This window comes from Saccopteryx bilineata, chromosome 3 (assembly GCF_036850765.1).
Source record: "Saccopteryx bilineata isolate mSacBil1 chromosome 3, mSacBil1_pri_phased_curated, whole genome shotgun sequence".
NCBI classification, from domain to species: Eukaryota; Metazoa; Chordata; class Mammalia; order Chiroptera; family Emballonuridae; genus Saccopteryx; species Saccopteryx bilineata.
Genome location: NC_089492.1, coordinates 6,992,612 through 7,010,922, shown reverse-complemented (window position 1 = coordinate 7,010,922; position 18,311 = coordinate 6,992,612). Strand labels below are relative to the sequence as shown.

Below are 18,311 nucleotides of genomic sequence, written 5' to 3'. Positions count from 1 at the left end.
GGAGCGAGTGTTCACAGATCATTCATCTGACTGGGGACTTGTATCGGGATGTGTAAAGGACACCCGCAGCTCAGTAACAAAAAGGCAAGTAACCCAGTTTTAAAACGAGCAAAGGACTGGAATAACGTTTCTCCAGAGAAGATGTGCAAATGGCCCGTAAGCACGTGAAAAGATGCTCAGCACCAGCGGACAGTAAGAACATGCAAATCAAAATCGCAAGGAGATACTGCTTCATACCCACTAGAATTGCTGTAATAGTGATAAAAAAAAAAAAAGATGATAGTGCGTGTGGGGGAGGATGTGGAGAGCTTGGGACGTGCCTGCGTTGCTGGTGGGGGTGGAGGGATAGAAAATGGTGCCACTGCCTTAGAAAACATTTTAGCAGCTTCTCAAAAGGTTAATCATAGAGTTACCAGATGACCCAGCAATTAATTCTACTTCTAGGTATACAACCAGGAGAACTGAAAACACACACACACACACACACACACATGCACACCCACACACATACACATACATGCACACCCACACAGTTGAACAGGAATGTTCATCGCAGTATTATTTATAATCACCAAAAAGTGGAAGCAACCTCAGTGTCCATCAGCTAATGACTAGATATATTGTATGTCCATACGATGGAATATTATTCAACAAGAAAAGGGCATGAAGTGCTTATATGTGCTATAACGTGAACGAAGTGAAAGGAACCACACGCAAAAGGCCACTATTGTCTGATTCCACAGATATGAAACATTCAGAACAGGTAACTCTATGGAGACAGAAAGTAGATTAGCAGTTGCCCGGGGCTGGGAGTGAGGGTGGGGAATAGGGAATGCCTGCTGATGGGTCCATGGTTTCTTTGTGGATGATGAGAAGGTTCTGAAATTAGATCAGGATGGTGGTTACTCTGTGCACGTAACTAAAAACCATTGACTCACACGCTTTCAAGGAGCGAACTGCATGATGGATAGGTGACTTATGGCTCAATAAATTCGTTTCTAAAAGTTAGCTATAGAGGCCAAATATAGCTTACATAATACAACAATATTTTCCTTTAACAAAGATCTTCACATGTATATGTTGAATGGAAAACTATTAACATGTTATTTAAAGAGATCATTTACTACATTTTTATTATCTCTCAGAAAATAAAAGTATACCTTCTGACCCAGTAATTCTGTGGCATAAGGAAATAATCACGAATATGTGAATAGATTTAGCTATAAAGATGTGCGTTGCAGCGTTGTCTAAGACATCACAGAATTTGAAACAATGACTATCACTTATTGAATACTTACTATTTGTAATGTACCTTCGTGCTCTATGAAAGCCATCTCATTCCTCCACTCCGACCATTCTGTGGGGAAGCTGTTGGTATCATTATACTCCTTTATAATGAGGAAGGAAGAGCCCAAATCAAATGGCTACAAATCAGAGCTGGCATTCGTGTCCAAGTCTGTCACGCTCCGTGACGGGCAGGTGCTCCTTACTGTGTCTCTCTCCCTCACAACCCAAATACCAGATTGCATGCTGGCATTAGAAACAGTCTGGCAAATTCATGGGTGTCAGCCCACAGTGCTATTCACCATGGACTGTTAGGTGACAAAGGCAGGTACAAAACCAATAGGATCTCATTGATTTTCTGCTATAAATATATAAACGCCCCCTGCCCCCACAAGCCAGGGGAGACAGAGGCGTGCGGCAGGCTGCCAGCCATCCGCATTCATCCTGTTTCACTGGGAGGGGTATGTGACATTTTTCACTTCCTTTGTTTAGCTGCCCTGCACTTTTTACCTGGGATTTTGATGATGCTGTTTTTGCTTGAAAAATTTGCAAATGTTGCTCTGTCTTACCTTTCGATAAACTAGGGTAACACAGATGGATACGGAGCGATACCCCCTAGCCTTTTGCTAAGGTGTGATGAGGATTGTTGTGGGGACCATTCCTCTCAGTCAGGGCCAGCCCCCCTCCCCATGGAGGGTCTTCCTTCTGCCCCACCTCTGTTCCCCCTGCAAAGTGCTCTCAAACCGTCTTGGCTGTGGCCCTTGTCCTCTGATTGGCTGTCACAATAAGTGAGAATGAGTGCTTTCTTCTTGACCAGAGCTCTATTTTAGTGTGGAATTGTTCCTTTCAGTGTAATTAAATTCTTGTCTAATTACCGATTTAATGGAAATTCATTGGAGAAAAGTTAGAACATTCTGAAAAGTCTAAAAAGCCAATACAACTCCCTCATCATCCCCTCTTGTAGAATTGACAAGGGACTCTGGGAGTTGGTGGAGCTTGGACAAGCCAGAGAGCCTGATGGAATGAAGGGCAGCAGGGGAGATGGCGAGGGGGACGGAATGGCCGGGAATGTCCCACAGCCTCTGCCACCAGTGAGGGCACCGTGGCATCATGGGAGAGCCAGAGCACCTTGGAATCAGGGAATCTGGATACCTAACCTCTTTCCCCAGGTTCTAGCAAGCTAATAAACTTCTCTGATACTCTTATCTGCATGGACCCTAAACTCTTTTCAGAATGAGGTTGAGAATGTGAAAAGAGTGGTTACCTAAGTTGTGTAGTTTGTTCCTTTGTAAATAATATCGGTTCTTCCTACTTTATCTTATCTTTAGTTTCCAGAGTTCTCTCTGAGTCTGGGCTGCTCAGTAAAGTCCCCCAACTCAACTCATCTACCATATTCTGGTGACAATCTGCCAGGTTTGGGCCCGTCCCAGGAGAGGATCCGGTACAGGGCAGCGGAAGCGACACTCTGGTTCACACTTCATCCCTTTGTCCCTTGGCTGGGCTCCCCCCTTCAGACACTGCCCCCTCCGGTTCATTCCCACTCAGCCAGTCAGCAGTCTACCATCTAGCCAGCTGTTTCAGTCTCGTTCTGTTCACTGCCATTGAGGGAAGGCAGACCCAGGGGGGTGGCAATGAGCTAGACCTGGAGGTGAAGGGGTGACCATCCCAACCTCTGCCACTGGAAGTCCACCTTCCGGAGGCTTCTGTGCTCACGCATGTGCTGAGTGCCCACTGAGGGTCCTGCATGACACAAAGACAAATGACTCAATGACACTCCAAAAAACATACTTTCTGTGACACCCTGTTCAGAAGCCTTTCCTGTCTTCTCACGGCCTGTGGGATACACGCTCTGTGTCCTGGGGTTCGCCACTTTCTAAAGGGCATCGCTTGCTTATACTAGATATAATGCCCTCTCAGCTTCATCTCACTTACCCTCAATGCAAATGCCTCTCTTCATTCAGGAGGAGTAATCCATCCATCCATCCATGATTCCATCCATCCACACGTCCATCCATCCAATGCATCCATCCATCCATCCACGGTGCCATCCATGATGCTGTCCGTCCATCCATCAATCCATTCATCCATCCATCTATCCATCCATCCCTTCATGATGCCATCTATCCATCTGTCTACCCATCCATGCCCTCACTCACACCACTGGCTCCCTCCTTCAATACATATTCTCCGGGGTTTCAGACCCCGTTCTGGGAGTGCTGGGACACCTGGGACTAGCTCCTATCATATGCAGCTCCGCTGGGTGACCAGGCCCCTGAACCCACCTGCCACCCCTGCCCCCAGAATGGCTGCCCATGCCCTTTCTTTTTCTCTAACCACGTCTTCCCATCACCGTCCACTCAAGTCCCAATTCTGCGCAGTTTCTTTCGACCCACCCTCGTGCTCAGAAACCTCTCCCTCCTCTGCGTTCTCTAACCGTGAGGATCCTGGCTCTCTCTGGCCCTGATGATAGAGAGCCTCATTGCAAGTCCACTAGTATCTATGCCCTGCTGGGTATAGTCTGTATTTCAAAAAACAGACATGAGCATGAGCACGCCTCCTAGGCAGAGATCACCAGGGACTGAGGTGCCCGTCAGCCTGATTTGTAATGAGGGGTTTAACTGAGTGACATTTTAGATCGTGATGAAAGAATTTACAAAACGATAATTATTGCATCACTAGTGTGTTTATGTGCAGGGCGCTGTGGCTAGAAATTTGCGTGAATTAACTCCTTGATTCCACTGCTGCCTGTGGGACCCCGAGCTTCCCACACACCCCCTCTTTCCCAGGATGTGGGCCTCACCACCCCCCCATCAATGAGAAGCCATGTGTGAGGGACGCTGGGAAGACACCTCTGAAGGACACACTTTCTGCCCAGAGCCATGTCCTCGGGTCCTAACCCCCCTAGAAAGGGCCATGGGGCCTTCCTGGGACAGCCACCTTTGTCACAGAAACCATCCCCTTGCGTGCTGTGGTCAGTGAAGCCTGTGAATGCTTCCTCCTGGGAAACTCTGAGGTCTCCGTTTCAAGAAAGTCCAAGGGTGCGTGTATGACTGTGTGTGTTTCTAAGTGTGTGTCTGTACATATGTCTTTCCATCTGTGACTGTGTGTGTCTGTATGTGTGCTTGGACAGGGCGGGTCCCAGCTCTGAGGTGACTCACCGAGGTCACCTCAGTCAGTGGCCAGCTGAGGTCAAGCACCTTACAGTGTTCAGAGGCCCCAGGGAGAGAAAGCAGTGGTCAGCAGCTGTGGTTTGGCCCTGCACTATTTTTAAAGTTAGAAAAAAAAATACAAACAAGCAGGCACTCATTGCCGTTTAATAGCTAGGTCAGATTTAGATAAAAGTCCCTGGGCTGAGGGACGGCTGGCGTGATGGGGCCGGCCGAGAGGACCCTGCACCCCCAAACCCCGCAGAGGTCCCGTGAGCCCCACGGTGCCGACAGCTACCCGGACTACAGCCCCCCATGTGGAGGGCAGCCACCCTCTCCCGTGCGTCCCCACGAGGGCTGTAAAGTGTGGTTCATCATTCCCGCTCACAGAGGAGAAAACCAGGTCCGCAGAGCTTGGTCACACGCCCATGCCCACGGTCACTTCATCTGCGGGTAACAGGGCTGGAGTCTGGCCCTGGTCCTTCTGCCCCCAGAGCCCCTGCTCTCTGCATGACAGCACTGCCCCCCCCCACCCTGGTCCCTTGTCTCCAGCCCAGGCTTTAAGGGGAGCGCTGGCTCCTCTAACCCCCGGTTTTCCGTGAAGAATAAGGGCTCCTTCAGAGAGATCAATTAACGCACTGTGAGAAGAAAGTTCTCTAAGCCGTCTTGCAGTATCAGTCTAACCCACGCCTCTAACCACTTCCTCACCAGATCAGGAACTCTGGCTTTTTATAGCTGTCGACAAGGTTGAAAACACTAGTGGGGCTCATTCCCCAAATCCACGCCCCCCCCTGGAGCCCCGCTGCCGGCCAGGGGGGCTCAGCCACCCGCCGTCAGCCAGTCAGTGTGCAGTTTGGAATGTGTGGGATTTGACCTTGAGCACCTTGAGCGTGTGTGTGTGTGTGTGTGTGTGTGCTCTCAAGACAAAGCATATCCAGTGATTCTCAGAAAAGCTGTCCCCAATCATTGGAAAGATAAACCCGCAGGCACACCCCCTTGACCCCGTTCATTGTCACTGTCGCTGAGCTCCTGGGCTTGGGGTGGTGCGGCGTTTTATTTTCATCGATCTTGCCAGGACCCTGGGACTGTCCCTAGCTCACAGATGCTGAGCTCAGAGCGAGCCCCTGGCAGGGATTGACCGTGCAGGCAGCCTGAAACATACCTCGCTGTGAGTGGCAGCAGCCCAGTTTATCCCAGTGGGCTGAGGACAGGAAACCGTGCATGTGCCCGTCCTGTCTTCAGTCCCGAGACCGGGCTGCCCGCCCTGTTCAGAACAGCCCGGAGTGCTCAGAAATGGTGGGGCCATGGCGGGACCCTGCCCCCATGCTTCCCTCTCCCTCGGCTTGGCTTCCAACTGTCCAGTCTCGCCTCTGGCTCTGGCCACAGGGTCCGTCCTTGGACCTGACAATGAGGGGACATAGCAGTGATCACAGTGTCACCACCCGCATCCAGACCCTGCCAGGTGTCTATGAAAGTGATTCGTGGTGTAAGACGCCCACGTGCGGACCCTGCCTCTGCCCTGGGATCCTGAGCGAGTCGCGCGCCTCTCTGTGCCTGAATCTCCCTCACCGGAAAAAATGAGACGGTCACATCCCCTGCCCCTCGGGAAGGGGGCGAGGGTTCAGGACGTCAGTGTCTTCACAGTGCCGAGGACCAGGCGGCACTCCATCGGGGTCGGCTCTTGTGGCGCTTAGGTATCTCGCCCCAGGGGAGCCACGTGGAGTTACTGCCTCTGCCTGCGTGCCCCAGGAGGAGAAGGTGCTGGGTCACCTGTGAGGTCGTCATGTGGGGTCGGCAGCCAGGTCTGGAGGCTGCAGTCAGCTTCTGGGATTTGGAGCCTCAACTCTCCTTTGGACAGGACCGGTCCTGGGTCCTGGGTCCTGGGTCCTGGGTCCAGGGTCCTGGGTCCTGGGTCCTGGGTCCTGGGTCCTGGGTCCTGGGTCCTGGGTCCAGGGTCCTGGGTCCTGGGTCCTGGGTCCTGGGTCCTGGGTCCTCTCCTGGCCCGTTAGGGATGTGCTTCACCCAGTGCTGCCCTCGGCTCTTGGTCCTACCCTCAGGATGGCCTGTTCTCACTGCAATGCCCATGCTTTGCCCATGACCTTCGGTCCTGACTCTGAAACACAAAGGCCACCGTCACCTTCCAGGGTCAGTGCCGGAATGTACCACCTTGTGCCAGGAAAGATGTCCGGCTGTGCACTCAGGAGGATGGGTCTTCTCCCCTCCCCTCTGGGCACCTGTCTGGTCCTGTTTGCATAGCGGTCATAAGAATGACCCATGTGAGCACGAGAACCTCGCTTTACAATCTCCGGGACGCTCTCCTTTGCCCTGATTCAACGATCCTCTTAACAGCCCCATGAGAGGCGTGCTCTGGTGCGTCCATTGCGTACATGAGGAAACAGCTCTGCCGTGCTGGCGTTTTGGGGTGTTTTGATATTTGTGGCTCCAGGCAGAGCCTAGAGTGAAAACATACACCGTGGAGCCAGCCAGATCAGTGCTCCCTTCACGTCGGATTGAGAGGGTACAGTTCAGCTCAAGGGCACGCTGCGCTGTTCCAGATGTAAACATCCACATGGCATCACGTGGGGCTGAAGCACATGGCCCAGAGGAGGCTGCCCGGACAGCAGTTCGGGCTCTGCCCCTCACCAGCTGCGTGCTGTTGAGCGAGATTCTGAACCTCTCTGTGCCTTAATTTCCTCCGGGAACCTGGCTCCCACCACCTGCATTCTTAGAGAGGAAATGCTCCCAGCAACCTAAGATTTTAAAGGAGACTTAACGATATTGTGGGGACAGTTGACTTTCACAGTGACTATGTTTCCATCATCTTCTGGGTGGGCATCTATTTTAATGTCCAAATCTATCTTAATCGAGCCGGGAGAGCTAGTCAAGCAGCCCTGCACCCCCCGCCAGGAGGTGGTGGTGGGCTGGGGGGTCACCTTTCCCAGAGTTCTCTCCCCAGTTCTGATTATTGTCCCTGCACCCAGTGCCTCCCTTCATGCGGGAGGGAACCGAGAGGGAGGGAGACGTGCGTTCAAGGTCACACAGCTTATCGCTATGATATTAATCAGTTTGGACCTCCCCCAAATGCCTGTGGGCGCCTCTGGGAAGGATCCCAGGGCCCCTAAGTGTGGACGAAGGACACCGAGCCCTGGTGTGCCCCGAGGTCTCCGGGCTGAGCAGGAGGAAGGACGCGTCACGACCATCACCCTGTGTCTGCTTCCCATCCAGGGTGGCTCCGCGCTGTCCCCCGCCGCGGTCATCAGCCAGGGGAGGGTGCAGCAGCAGGCCGCGGCTTTGGCAAAGGAGGTCAGCTGCCCCAGCTCGTCCATCCAAGAAATGGTACCCTGCCTCCGTCAGAAGCCCGCCAGCGTCCTCAATGACGCCCAGACCAAGGTGAGCACTGGAGTATGAGTTGGAAAGGGACATTCTCTGATTTTTTTTTTTTTTTATAAATGGAAAATCAGACTTAGAAAGGACACATGACCCAACTAAGGCCACACAGGGGTTGACGACCAGCTGGTGGCTAGGACGCCCACCCCTGGACCCCGGTGCTGTGCGTAGACCCGGCGTGCAGTGAGCAGGCGTGGGTCCCGGTAGCCGACAGAGCTCTGTGCACCTGGGATTTTATCTGTGACGTGGGAATGATGACGTGGGCCTTACCGAGTGAGAGGATAAAGTTAAGTGGCCCGTGTAAAGGGTCTGGCCTGTGCGGGGACCGCGGTGGCACTCTGTCAGGTCACAGCACACGTACTGAGTGTGGTCATGCTGCGACGGAGCTGTCTGTGCCCCTCAGGTGGGACGGCTGGTGTTCCCCTTTCCTGCCGGCGAAGGTCCTGCCCCCAGTCTCTGGCTGGCCCTGACATGAGTGGAGGGGACACTAGCAGGGATAATTGTTGTCATTGGAGCTGATGGCTCGACCCCTTTGGCACTGAGCCTGCACTTGCGGACCTGGGGTGGGTCTGAGCCCCGCTCCTCCCAGTGGGCGCTGACTGGACAGTGGGCAAAGCGGCTGCGTCTCCCTGCTATGTCCCCCCTTTGGCCACCACCCCAACCTCTGTCAGTGTCTCCCCTGCCCATTGGTCTGGTCATTTTACTCTGATTTCCCAGTAAAGCCTCAGACGGACGACCAGCACTGGTGTCCACTGTTCAATGTGGTTAAGCAAAGCTATGCAACTGATAATTTTAGTACCGTTTCTTTTTTAAAAGAATAGAATGTGTATAAACAATGGCGTTGCTTTGCACCCCGCGCAGCTCCTGGCTGTGAGTGGCCCTTTCCACTACTGGGGTCCTGTGGTCGACGGCCAATACCTCCGGGAGGCTCCGGCCGGAGCGCTGCAGAGGGCTTCACGCGCCGAGGTCGACCTGCTCATCGGGAGTTCGCAGGATGACGGGCTCATCAGCAGAGCGAAGGCCGTGAAGGTAGGCGGGGTGGGGTGGGGTGGGGTGGGGTGGGGTGGGCCTCACAGGTCCCCTCAGGGGTGTGGCCCTGCCTCTGGTCCTCCGGGTCTGACCTTGGTCAGGAGTGGCTGACTTCCTTGCTCATTCACAAAGGCATCGCTGAGTACCTACCCTGGCTGGAGTCTCTAGGGGCGTGGGAGGCGGTCACGGTTGTGGATCAGAAGGAAGACTCGTGCAGAACCGTGAGCCGCGCAGGCACATCCACACCCACACCCACAGATTGCTTCTGGGAATGAATCACCGGGGAAGCAGTGAGCGGAGGCCCACCCCGGGGCTCTGTAGCCTCAGGGTTCCAGCCCGTGGATGTCCCTGTCCCATGAAGGCCGCGAGTCCCTCTGAGGCTGGGAGAAGGAGAGGGAGGTGGACGGAGGGGCGCTGGGCACCAGCCTCCGCAGCCGGTTTTCTCTGCCAGGAAAGTGGGAGCCGTGCCCCCCGCAATGCAGCCCTGCGGGGCTTCGCGTCGGCACGGCAACGTGGGAGTAAGGGTCCGTGGGGATAAGAGCTCGTTCATCTGCCTGGACACACACTTCCCGCTCTGACCAGACGTCAGCTGCCCTCACTAGGATACAGCTCGCCCACTGTTCTGACCAGACGTCAGCTGCCCTCACTAGGATACAGCTCGCCCACTGTTCTGACCAGACGTCGGCTGCCCTCACTAGGGTACAGCTCGCCCCCCGCTCTGACCAGACGTCAGCTGCCCTCACTAGGGTACAGCTCGCCCCCCGCTCTGACCAGACGTCAGCTGCCCTCACCAGGGTACAGCTCGCCCCCCGCTCTGACCAGACGTCAGCTGCCCTCACTAGGGTACAGCTCGCTTCCCGCTCTGACCAGACGTCAGCTGCCCTCACTAGGGTACAGCTTGCCCCTCGCTCTGACCAGACGTCAGCTGCCCTCACTAGGGTACAGCTCGCCCCCCGCTCTTACCAGACGTCAGCTGCCCTCACCAGGGTACAGCTCGCCCCCTGCTCTGACCAGACGTCAGCTGCCCTCACTAGGATACAGCTCGCCCCCCGCTCTTACCAGACGTCAGCTGCCCTCACCAGGGTACAGCTCGCCCCCCGCTCTGACCAGACGTCAGCTGCCCTCACTAGGATATAGCTCGCCCCCCGCTCTGACCAGACGTCAGCTGCCCTCACCAGGGTACAGCTCGCCCCTCGCTCTGACCAGACGTCAGCTGCCCTCACTAGGGTACAGCTCGCCCCCCGCTCTGACCAGACGTCAGCTGCCCTCACTAGGGTACAGCTCACCCCCCTCTCTGACCAGACGTCAGCTGCCCTCACCAGGGTACAGCTCGCCCCCCTTTCTGACCAGACGTCAGCTGCCCTCACTAGGATATAGCTCACCCCCCTCTCTGACCAGACGTCAGCTGCCCTCACCAGGGTACAGCTCGCCCCCCGTTCTGACCAGACGTCAGCTGCCCTCACTAGGATATAGCTCGCCCACCCAGCCCTCCTTGTCCATCTGCTCTTGACAGGCCCTTTAGGTGGTCAAATCCGGGATGGTTGCCCCAGGGCATGAAACACAATGAGGACGCACGGCCCGTACACGGGTCCCGCCTGGCTATGTCGGACGCAAGGCAGCCTCACTGGAATTAACAACGACAACATCATCATCATCATCATGCACATGGGGCCCCCCATTTCTGTGAACTGTTCCGTCCCCTTGGCTCCTGTCTCCGTTGGGGGAATCCACCTCACAGCCACAGAAGCACCCCTCAGATGCGGTGTACACACAGGGGTACTTATCACCATGTGAATGCCGTGGCAAAACATTGGAAGCAGCTCAAACGTCCATTAACGGGGAGCTGGCTGCCTAGATTGAGATGCACACAGCCCATTAAGTACTAAGCAGATGGGGGGAAGAATGGACGGGTTCCATCTCTGCTGGCTCACGAGCAGAAAGCAAGCCGGCAGAGGAATGTGATTTAAGGTAGCATTCGCATTTTAGAAAAACAAGCGGCCTGTATCCATCTGTAAACGTGTGAGCGTCATTTTCTGTGCGCGATGCGAAAGGACAACCGGTCTGAAAAGAAGGCACAGCAAGCAATTAACCTGGCTCTCTCCGGAGGTGGGGTGGTGTGGGCAAGAATACAATGAGTTCAGTATTGCTGATAGTACTGCCTGTGCGTAGCTATGTGGTAGATGACATATGCCTATATCTGTGTATCTGTGTGTTTGTGTATGAAACGAGAGCTGTGGAGTAGGAGGGTATGTGTATGAGTGTGTGTGTGTGTGTGTGTGTGTGACCGAGTGTGCGTGGCACCGAGCAGAGCTTAGTCACCATCAGCTTCTGTCTAGTTGACATGTCAGCGCCCAGGAGAAAGGGCTCTCGTCCCAGGCCCAGCTCTGTTTCTCTGCTGAGCACTCATGTGGAACCAGGTGTTTACCCAGGGGGCCGCGCCTCGGTTATTGAAGCGGATCAGTACTCAGGCAGCACGGACACAGGCCGTGCTCCGCCGCTAGCCCCGGGCTTTCTCCTCTAAAACACGGTGTCTTCGCATACTTTAGGTTGAACCCACGTTGGTTAAAAAACAGCCTGGCCAGAGGTGGTGCAGTGGGTAGAGCGTCATCCCGGGGACTCTGAGGACCCAGCCCCGAGGTTGCTGACAGGAGAGTGGGACCATCAACGCGATCCCGTGGTCACTGGCTTGAGCCCAAGGTCTCTGGCTCGAGCAAGGGGTCACTGTCTCAGCTGGGTCCCGCCGGTCAAGGTTCATATGAGAAAGCAATGAACAACTTAAGGTGCCCCAATGAAGAATTGATGCTTCTCATCTCTCTCCTTTCCTCTCTCTCTCTCTGTCCCTCTCTCTCTGTCTCACGAAACAAACAAAAAGTCAGGATAGTCATTTAAGTATAAATGATATACCTGCGAACTCCTGCACTAAAATGCTAAATTAGTCTATAACATTCATAAAAACAAAAGATACAAAAAGCACGAGAAAGAAACATGTTATGTTCGGGCTGCAGCCTCTCCAGGGTCTCTGTGGGCGCTGATGCCTGGAGCCGTAGTCCTCACGGTGACCTCCGAGGGCCTCCTGCCCCTCCCCCCTGCCTCCTGCCCCTCCCCCTCCCTCTGCCCCTCCCCCCTGCCTCCTGCCCCTCCCCCTCCCTCTGCCCCTCCCCCCTGCCTCCTGCCCCTCCCCCTCCCTCTGCCCCTCCCCCCTGCCTCCTGCCCCTCCCCCTCCCTCTGCCCCTCCCCCCTTGCTCAGTGTGTTTCACCCCAAGGAATACTGCCGGTGCTCCTGGATGCTGCAGAGAGCACTCCCACCGTAGGGTCTTGGCACGTGCTGTTCCTTTTCTAGAATGTTCTTCTCCAGCTAACTCACTGCCTCACTCCCTTCAGGGTCTGCTTCTTCACAGTGGTGGACCCTCTGATGGAAAGGACAGGGGTGCCCTGGCACTCTCTGCCCTGTACCCCCGCTGCCCGCCCTCAGCACGCAGGCCCCTCCACAGGGTACGCGCTGAGCTGTCTGTAGGGTTTCTCCCCCAACTGGAACGGGAGCCTCGTGCGCGCACTGAGGCTTCGCCGAGTTTGCGTCGCACTTTCTCTCCGGTTCCTAGGAGAGCGTCCGGCACGCCGTAAGTGCTCAGTGACTCTTGATCGGATGGAAAGAATGAAATTACACAGGATCAACCGTGTGCCAGGATCTAACCTAGGAGTCTCCCATGAAATCCTCTATCCTCCAACGACCTGATGAAACAGGAATTCTCGTCACTGTTTTTCGGGTGGGACACCAGATCAAAGAGAAGGCGGACTTCAAACCCACAGCCCTCTCCAAGCCCAGGGGCCTTGTCTTTCCATGACAGCACCCTGGGAAGAGCCAGACCTCCCCTCCCGGAGTCTGCCGTCCACCTGTGCCTGTTCTGGGTACTCACAGGGGCGCGTGCGTGTGCGCGTGCGCACACACGGCTCTTATAGGGCCGCTGTGTGCGGAGGGCTTCGTAGCTCCACCCACACCCTTACTTATCTCTACCAACAACTCTGCAGTAGACACTCATGAAGCCGTACTTAATATCCCTGCACTGAGGAAGAGACGGGCTTCGACAGGGTTAATGACTGCCCCAAGGTCATCTCGCCAGCCATTTGCAAAGGCAAGTCTGCACTTCAGGCCCTCTGGCTCCGGTTGAGGAGCTTTGCCCATAGCCCCAGGTGTGTTTAACTCCAGCGTGGATGGTGCGGGCATGAGGACCCCCTGTGCCCTGCCAGACATGGTTGTGGCCCAGAGGAACCTCGTCATCCTGCCCAACACAGGACTGACCGCAAGGCACTGGTGTGGACACGCCGTGGAGACGGGGCTACCAGCTGCCCTGGACCCCGTATCAAAGTTCCTCTCTCATTTCAGAACACCCTGCTCATGCTTACCTCCGGTTCCCGCCTCTTCCCTTAGCCCGCGCATGACCTGGCTTTAGAGTTGGGTCTGCGGGTTCCTCCGTTCCCCTCGCCCCAGCAGGCTCCGTACCACCCGGGTCCCCCGCTGCCATTGGTTGAGAAGAAACCAGAATGCTGCATCCCTGAGGCCTCGGTTCCAGCGATTCCTGCTCCTTCAACATCAGCCCAGCACCCCTGCCCCATCTCGGCGGAGAAGCAGGACGTCAGTTGCAGAAGATCGCCGCAGCCACCTCGAATGGCGTGTCCGGCGTGCTTTCTAGCGCCCTGACCCATGTGTCTAATCATGCCGCACTGAACGAGGCCACTTCCTCAGTGCCAGACACCACGCCACGTGTTTGGGCATTTGTGCCAATCACAGGACCGCAAGACACTGCCCTCAGGGAGCACACAGTCAGGTCAGGAGAGGGAAAGTGAGCAGAAGGAAATCACAAGAACACAGTCTGATGCACACTCTCTGGAGAGGTGGACCCCCTGCTGCAGGGCCTCGGGGGTCACTGGGCCCCAGTGGCCCGCCAGCGTGAGTGACACTCTGATGCAGGAGCTGGCCAGGACCCCACCCCCAGCTGTCTGTCAACAAAGCAGAGAGACTGTCCTTAGGTTAGAATCAAGAACATTTGAGTCCCTGCGGGCCCGAGCCTCAGTTTCCCTATCTGTAAAATCAGGAGATTATTAGTGACTGTCCTCATGCTGAGAGGATACAGATATGCACCAGTGACCAGCAGACAGGATAGGCTCAATAAAGATTAGTTTTTCACTTAGTTATTTCACAGTACTATGATGTCCAAAACTATTGTCCCCGGCCCAGGGAATTCTCCGGAGCAAGCAGGAGGCATACACAGAAGGTGCAATCACAGACGCACCTCCCCTGACCTGAGAGCAATTCTCCAAACAGTGGCAGATACACACCCATGCTTTTCCCCCCCGTGCCAACCCTGCAGCAATACCATCGCAGCCGACACCACACACACACATGGGCCAGATGCCGGGAGGGGAGTCACAGGAGGGGCAGGAGTCCCTCTGCCCCAAGCACAGTCCCCTGGACCCACCGGCCACCTCAGCAGAGACCCGCCACATTCCCGAGGACCAGAGAGGGAGGCTGGTCAGAGCTTCTGTCCAGTGTGCACAAAGACCCTCACTCGCCTGCCATCCCACCCGGCTGCGGCCCACCTAACGACACCCGCCAAGTTAACGACATACCGGTGCAGCAGAGCATCGGAGCCTCCTGAGACGCCCGGGAGAGATTCTGTCCTCAGAGAACGATCTTATTTTCTGAAGTAGCAGCTTCTTGTTGAAATTCTTCATCAGTCTCCGCGGTGGGATTTTTTTTTTTTTTCCTTTTCTCCCTCTCCCTTCCTAGCTGGTGAAATTGACAGCCTGCCTACATTAACCGGGCATTGATTTGCATGATCAAAAGCAGATTTGCTCCGAGATGCGATGTTCCGCCCGCCCCTCCAAACACCAGCATCTTCAGGAAGGCGAGGAGAATCGGGAAGAGCGCGTGGCCGTGTCTTGTCCGCCTTGCCCCGGAGCACGGCCAGGAGTTGAACTCGTCCAGGAGCAGGTGGAGCGGGGGCTCTGGGGGGCGGCGGGGGCTCTGGGGGGCGGGGCGCCCGCCGGAGAGTTGGAGAGCGGCACCTGGCAGCTCGAGACGCTGGCACCAGCCCCAGCACGGGAAAATCAAGCCTTTGGTGACAGACGAAAGCGGAGCACCGAGCAGGAGTCCCGGCGGAGACACAGGATTTCCTAAAGAGAGGCTGTACTGCAGCCCTGTCACTCAGGGGAGTGGGGGTGTGTGTGTGGGGGCAGAGTCTGACCCAGCCCAGGACCTGAGATCAGAAAATGGGTCTGAATTCCTGGCTTCAGCCAAGCGATTTGGGCAAGTTGCTTAACCAACGAACTGCAGTTTCTTATCCTTCAAATGGGCGCAGGGAGACCAGCCCTGCCCATCTCCAGCAGTGTTCTGAGAGGGACTCCCAGCCAAGGAGACAGTGCCCAACCCTGGGGGACCCTGTGTGGCCCCTGGTTCTGGGGACCTGCATGGCAGGCCCTTGGAGTTGACCCTGCCACACATCCCCTCATCTGCTGAACCTGGCCCTGCCAGGTGGGGCTGTCACCCTCAGTTCAGGAAAGCCGGGGACCAGTGGCATGGACTCGTGCCTCATGGGAGGGAAATCATATTTTCTTTTTACTGCACTGGTGAGGCAGCAGCTGTATTTACAGCTTCCAGCACTGGCAGAAGACAAACGCTGTACTCTACTACACAGACGTTATTTGTTTATTTAGTTCTTAGTTTAAAAGAAATGAAAAGGGAACTATTTTCATGGGCCCCTAATAGTAGGGTGGGCTCGAGGCCCGGGGCCTGCTGCGCCTGCTGGAGAGGTGGACCCTTTGTCCCCTAACACCCACAAGAAGGAGTCGGGACAGCACCACCCACACGCGAGTTCATGCGTGTGTCCAGCGTGTATTTATTAAGGGGCTCTCCTTGAGGCTCTGGGGGACAGTTGTTGCCCAACAGAAAGTGCTCCCGACCTGTGGAGTTTGTGTTCTAGTGAGCGTGCGCACACAATCCTGGGTGAGCGAGTAAGTGAAGGATTTCGGGTCTTGGGAAAGTGCTCCATAGAAAAAGAAACAGTAAGGGGAGAGGAAGTGAGGCGATGAAGGGAACAGGGACGTGACAGTGCACCAAGGCCCGAATGATGAGCAGAGGGCAGCTGTGGAGACAGCTCGGTGAAGAGCCAGTGCAAAGGCCCTGGGGCAGGGCTTGTCTGGGAGATAGAGACAGCTAAAGTGTTAGAAACCCAGTGGAAAAGGGAGGCAGTGCTGGGAGAGGAAGTTGGACACATTGGAGGGATGTGTGAGAAGAGATCTCATCAGCCATCAGAAACGTGATTTTATTCTACTTGCAGTGGGCAGATATTGGAGTGTTTTAAGGTAGGAAGTGATTATATTGGTTTATCTTTAAAAAAGAGCATTCTGGCAGCTCGATGGAACTCTGCTCTGGAGGGGAGAACGAAGGAAGTTGAGGTCAGAGTGCCCTCCGTTGGGAGGTCCAGGGAGCAAGGGAGCAGTGCAGGGAGGGTTCGAGATGAGACAGGGGGGGGACGTCACCGGATGTGGGTCATATCTTGGACTGGTCGTTGGGCATACAAGTTGGAAGAGACATCAGAGCTGTAGACACAGGTTTGGAAGAAATCCAGGAAATTGTTATGTTACCAAAGCCAAGAAAAGAACGCTCCCGGCAGGAAGCAGAGGTCAAGCGTCAGCAGCCGCTGAGAGCGGTGTGAGACAAGGACGGTGGTCCGGCTGCTGGACCTGACAGGACGGAGGTCCCGAGTGACCTCGATGGGGCTCATTACAGCAGAGGTCAAGCGTCAGTGGCCGTTGAGAGCGGTGTGAGACAAGGACGGTGGTCCGGCTGCTGGACCTGACAGGACGGAGGTCCCGAGTGACCTCGATGGGGCTCATTTCAGCAGAGTGAGGAGGAAGGAAGTGGCTCAGGGAGGCAACAGGGCAGCAGAGGCGTGGGGAAGTGAGTGCCGGCCTCCCTGTCACACTCTGTCCACCGCACCGTCTTCTCTCTGCCCCGAACCCTCAGCCAGTTCCCCTGGGGCACTTCGCTCGTGGACAGGTGACCTCTCCGGCTTGACCCTCTCCGTTCCACGGCAAGATCGGTGTCCTGCTCGTTTTAAATACTCCGTTGCTGGCCAACAGTGGGTCTTTCATTTTTGTCCCTTAAATGAACAAATGAGTTTCCACCTGTCCCAGAGATCTACAGAATTCTGGGGACCTTCAGTAAGTCAGTCCTCCGTCCACACGGACTCCCAAGAGTCTGGTGAGCTGGGAGAGGCCGCCTGTGTTTCCTCTGGGGACTCATCTTGGGGTCTCTTCTTCTCAGCCCTGTGATGCGATGACCATTTCTGTATGACTTTGAGAGTAACCGACATACCAAGATTAATTAAGGACCTTCTGCAGACAAACCATTCCTTTCCCAACTCCCACCTGCTGGAAACAGCATCTGCCCCATGCTGGGGAGGAGATGATGGGGTCGTGAACCAAGACAGGGCAAAGCATGGACTGGAGGGTGGGCGAGTATGCACCCAGGAGGACAGGCACCAGGGCGGAGGTACGGAGAACGTGGGCAGACATGGAGTAGCCCTCTGGGAACTACCAGTGTCCCGTGGAAGAAACCTACTCAAGACAAACTCACGTCAAGAGGGAGAGGGGGAGGCCTGCCAAGGGGAGCAAAGAAGACCCGAGTTTTCTGCTCCCTTAGCTTTTATTGATCGGAAGCAGACAGAGGTAACAGGATTATAAGGGAAGGAGATCAGGTGATAAGAGGAAAGAATTACTAATAGCCATTTTGCTGACATGGAGAAAGGGGTAATTTGGGTCAGTACATTCTTTTTTCTTTTGCTAATTAACAAGCCCAAAAGAAGGGGCAATCTAGAACCTCTAGGCTAATTTTCTAAAGCCCTTCACATGCATTCCTTTGTGTCTGCACAAAGGTCACTCACTCTCACTCACACAGCTTCTTGGTGTTTGCATCCCAGAGACGTTCACTCAGGGCTTTCAGCTCAAGTTCCTCAATCCAAGTCATAGAGGGTCCAAGGTTAGGTGGGTGAGTCCCTGCAGAGACAGAGAAGTGGAAGGACACTAGAGACAGCTCTTCTTTTCAGCACATGACTGAGTCCTGGTCTTGTCACTGCAGATAGGAGAGTAGGAGGGGAGAAGGTTCTGGAGGTGAGGGAGGACCTGTGGAGGGGGTGGAGTTTCACTGTCCCCCACGTTGAGTTTGAGGGACCTGAGGGAGTCCCCAGGGATGAGAGACGTTTGGATCGGCAGGTCCGAGGTTCAGGCAAGAGAGAGACTGAGGGATCACGGACTCACAAGGCGCTGTCTGGCGAAGGGAGGAAATGGTGCCGCCTCGCGTGCTCGTGTGGACGGAAGGGGACAGGGTGGCAGCTGGAGGCCTCAGCATTTACAGGAGTTTTAAAAATTAAGAGAGAGCAGAACGGGTTGTAGACATGAGCCTGAGAA

General features: G+C 55.1%; 1 protein-coding gene across 1 annotated transcript in view; it reads left to right on the top strand.

The window, feature by feature from the left end:
* The window catches only part of TG (thyroglobulin), a 224,387-nt gene that overhangs the window by 181,129 nt on the left and 24,947 nt on the right, over nucleotides 1–18,311 (top strand). The window contains exons 41-42 of the mRNA XM_066264615.1: nucleotides 7,656–7,820; nucleotides 8,679–8,846. Of these exons, the coding sequence (XP_066120712.1) occupies nucleotides 7,656–7,820; nucleotides 8,679–8,846 (333 nt within the window). The remainder of the gene's footprint in view (nucleotides 1–7,655; nucleotides 7,821–8,678; nucleotides 8,847–18,311) is intronic.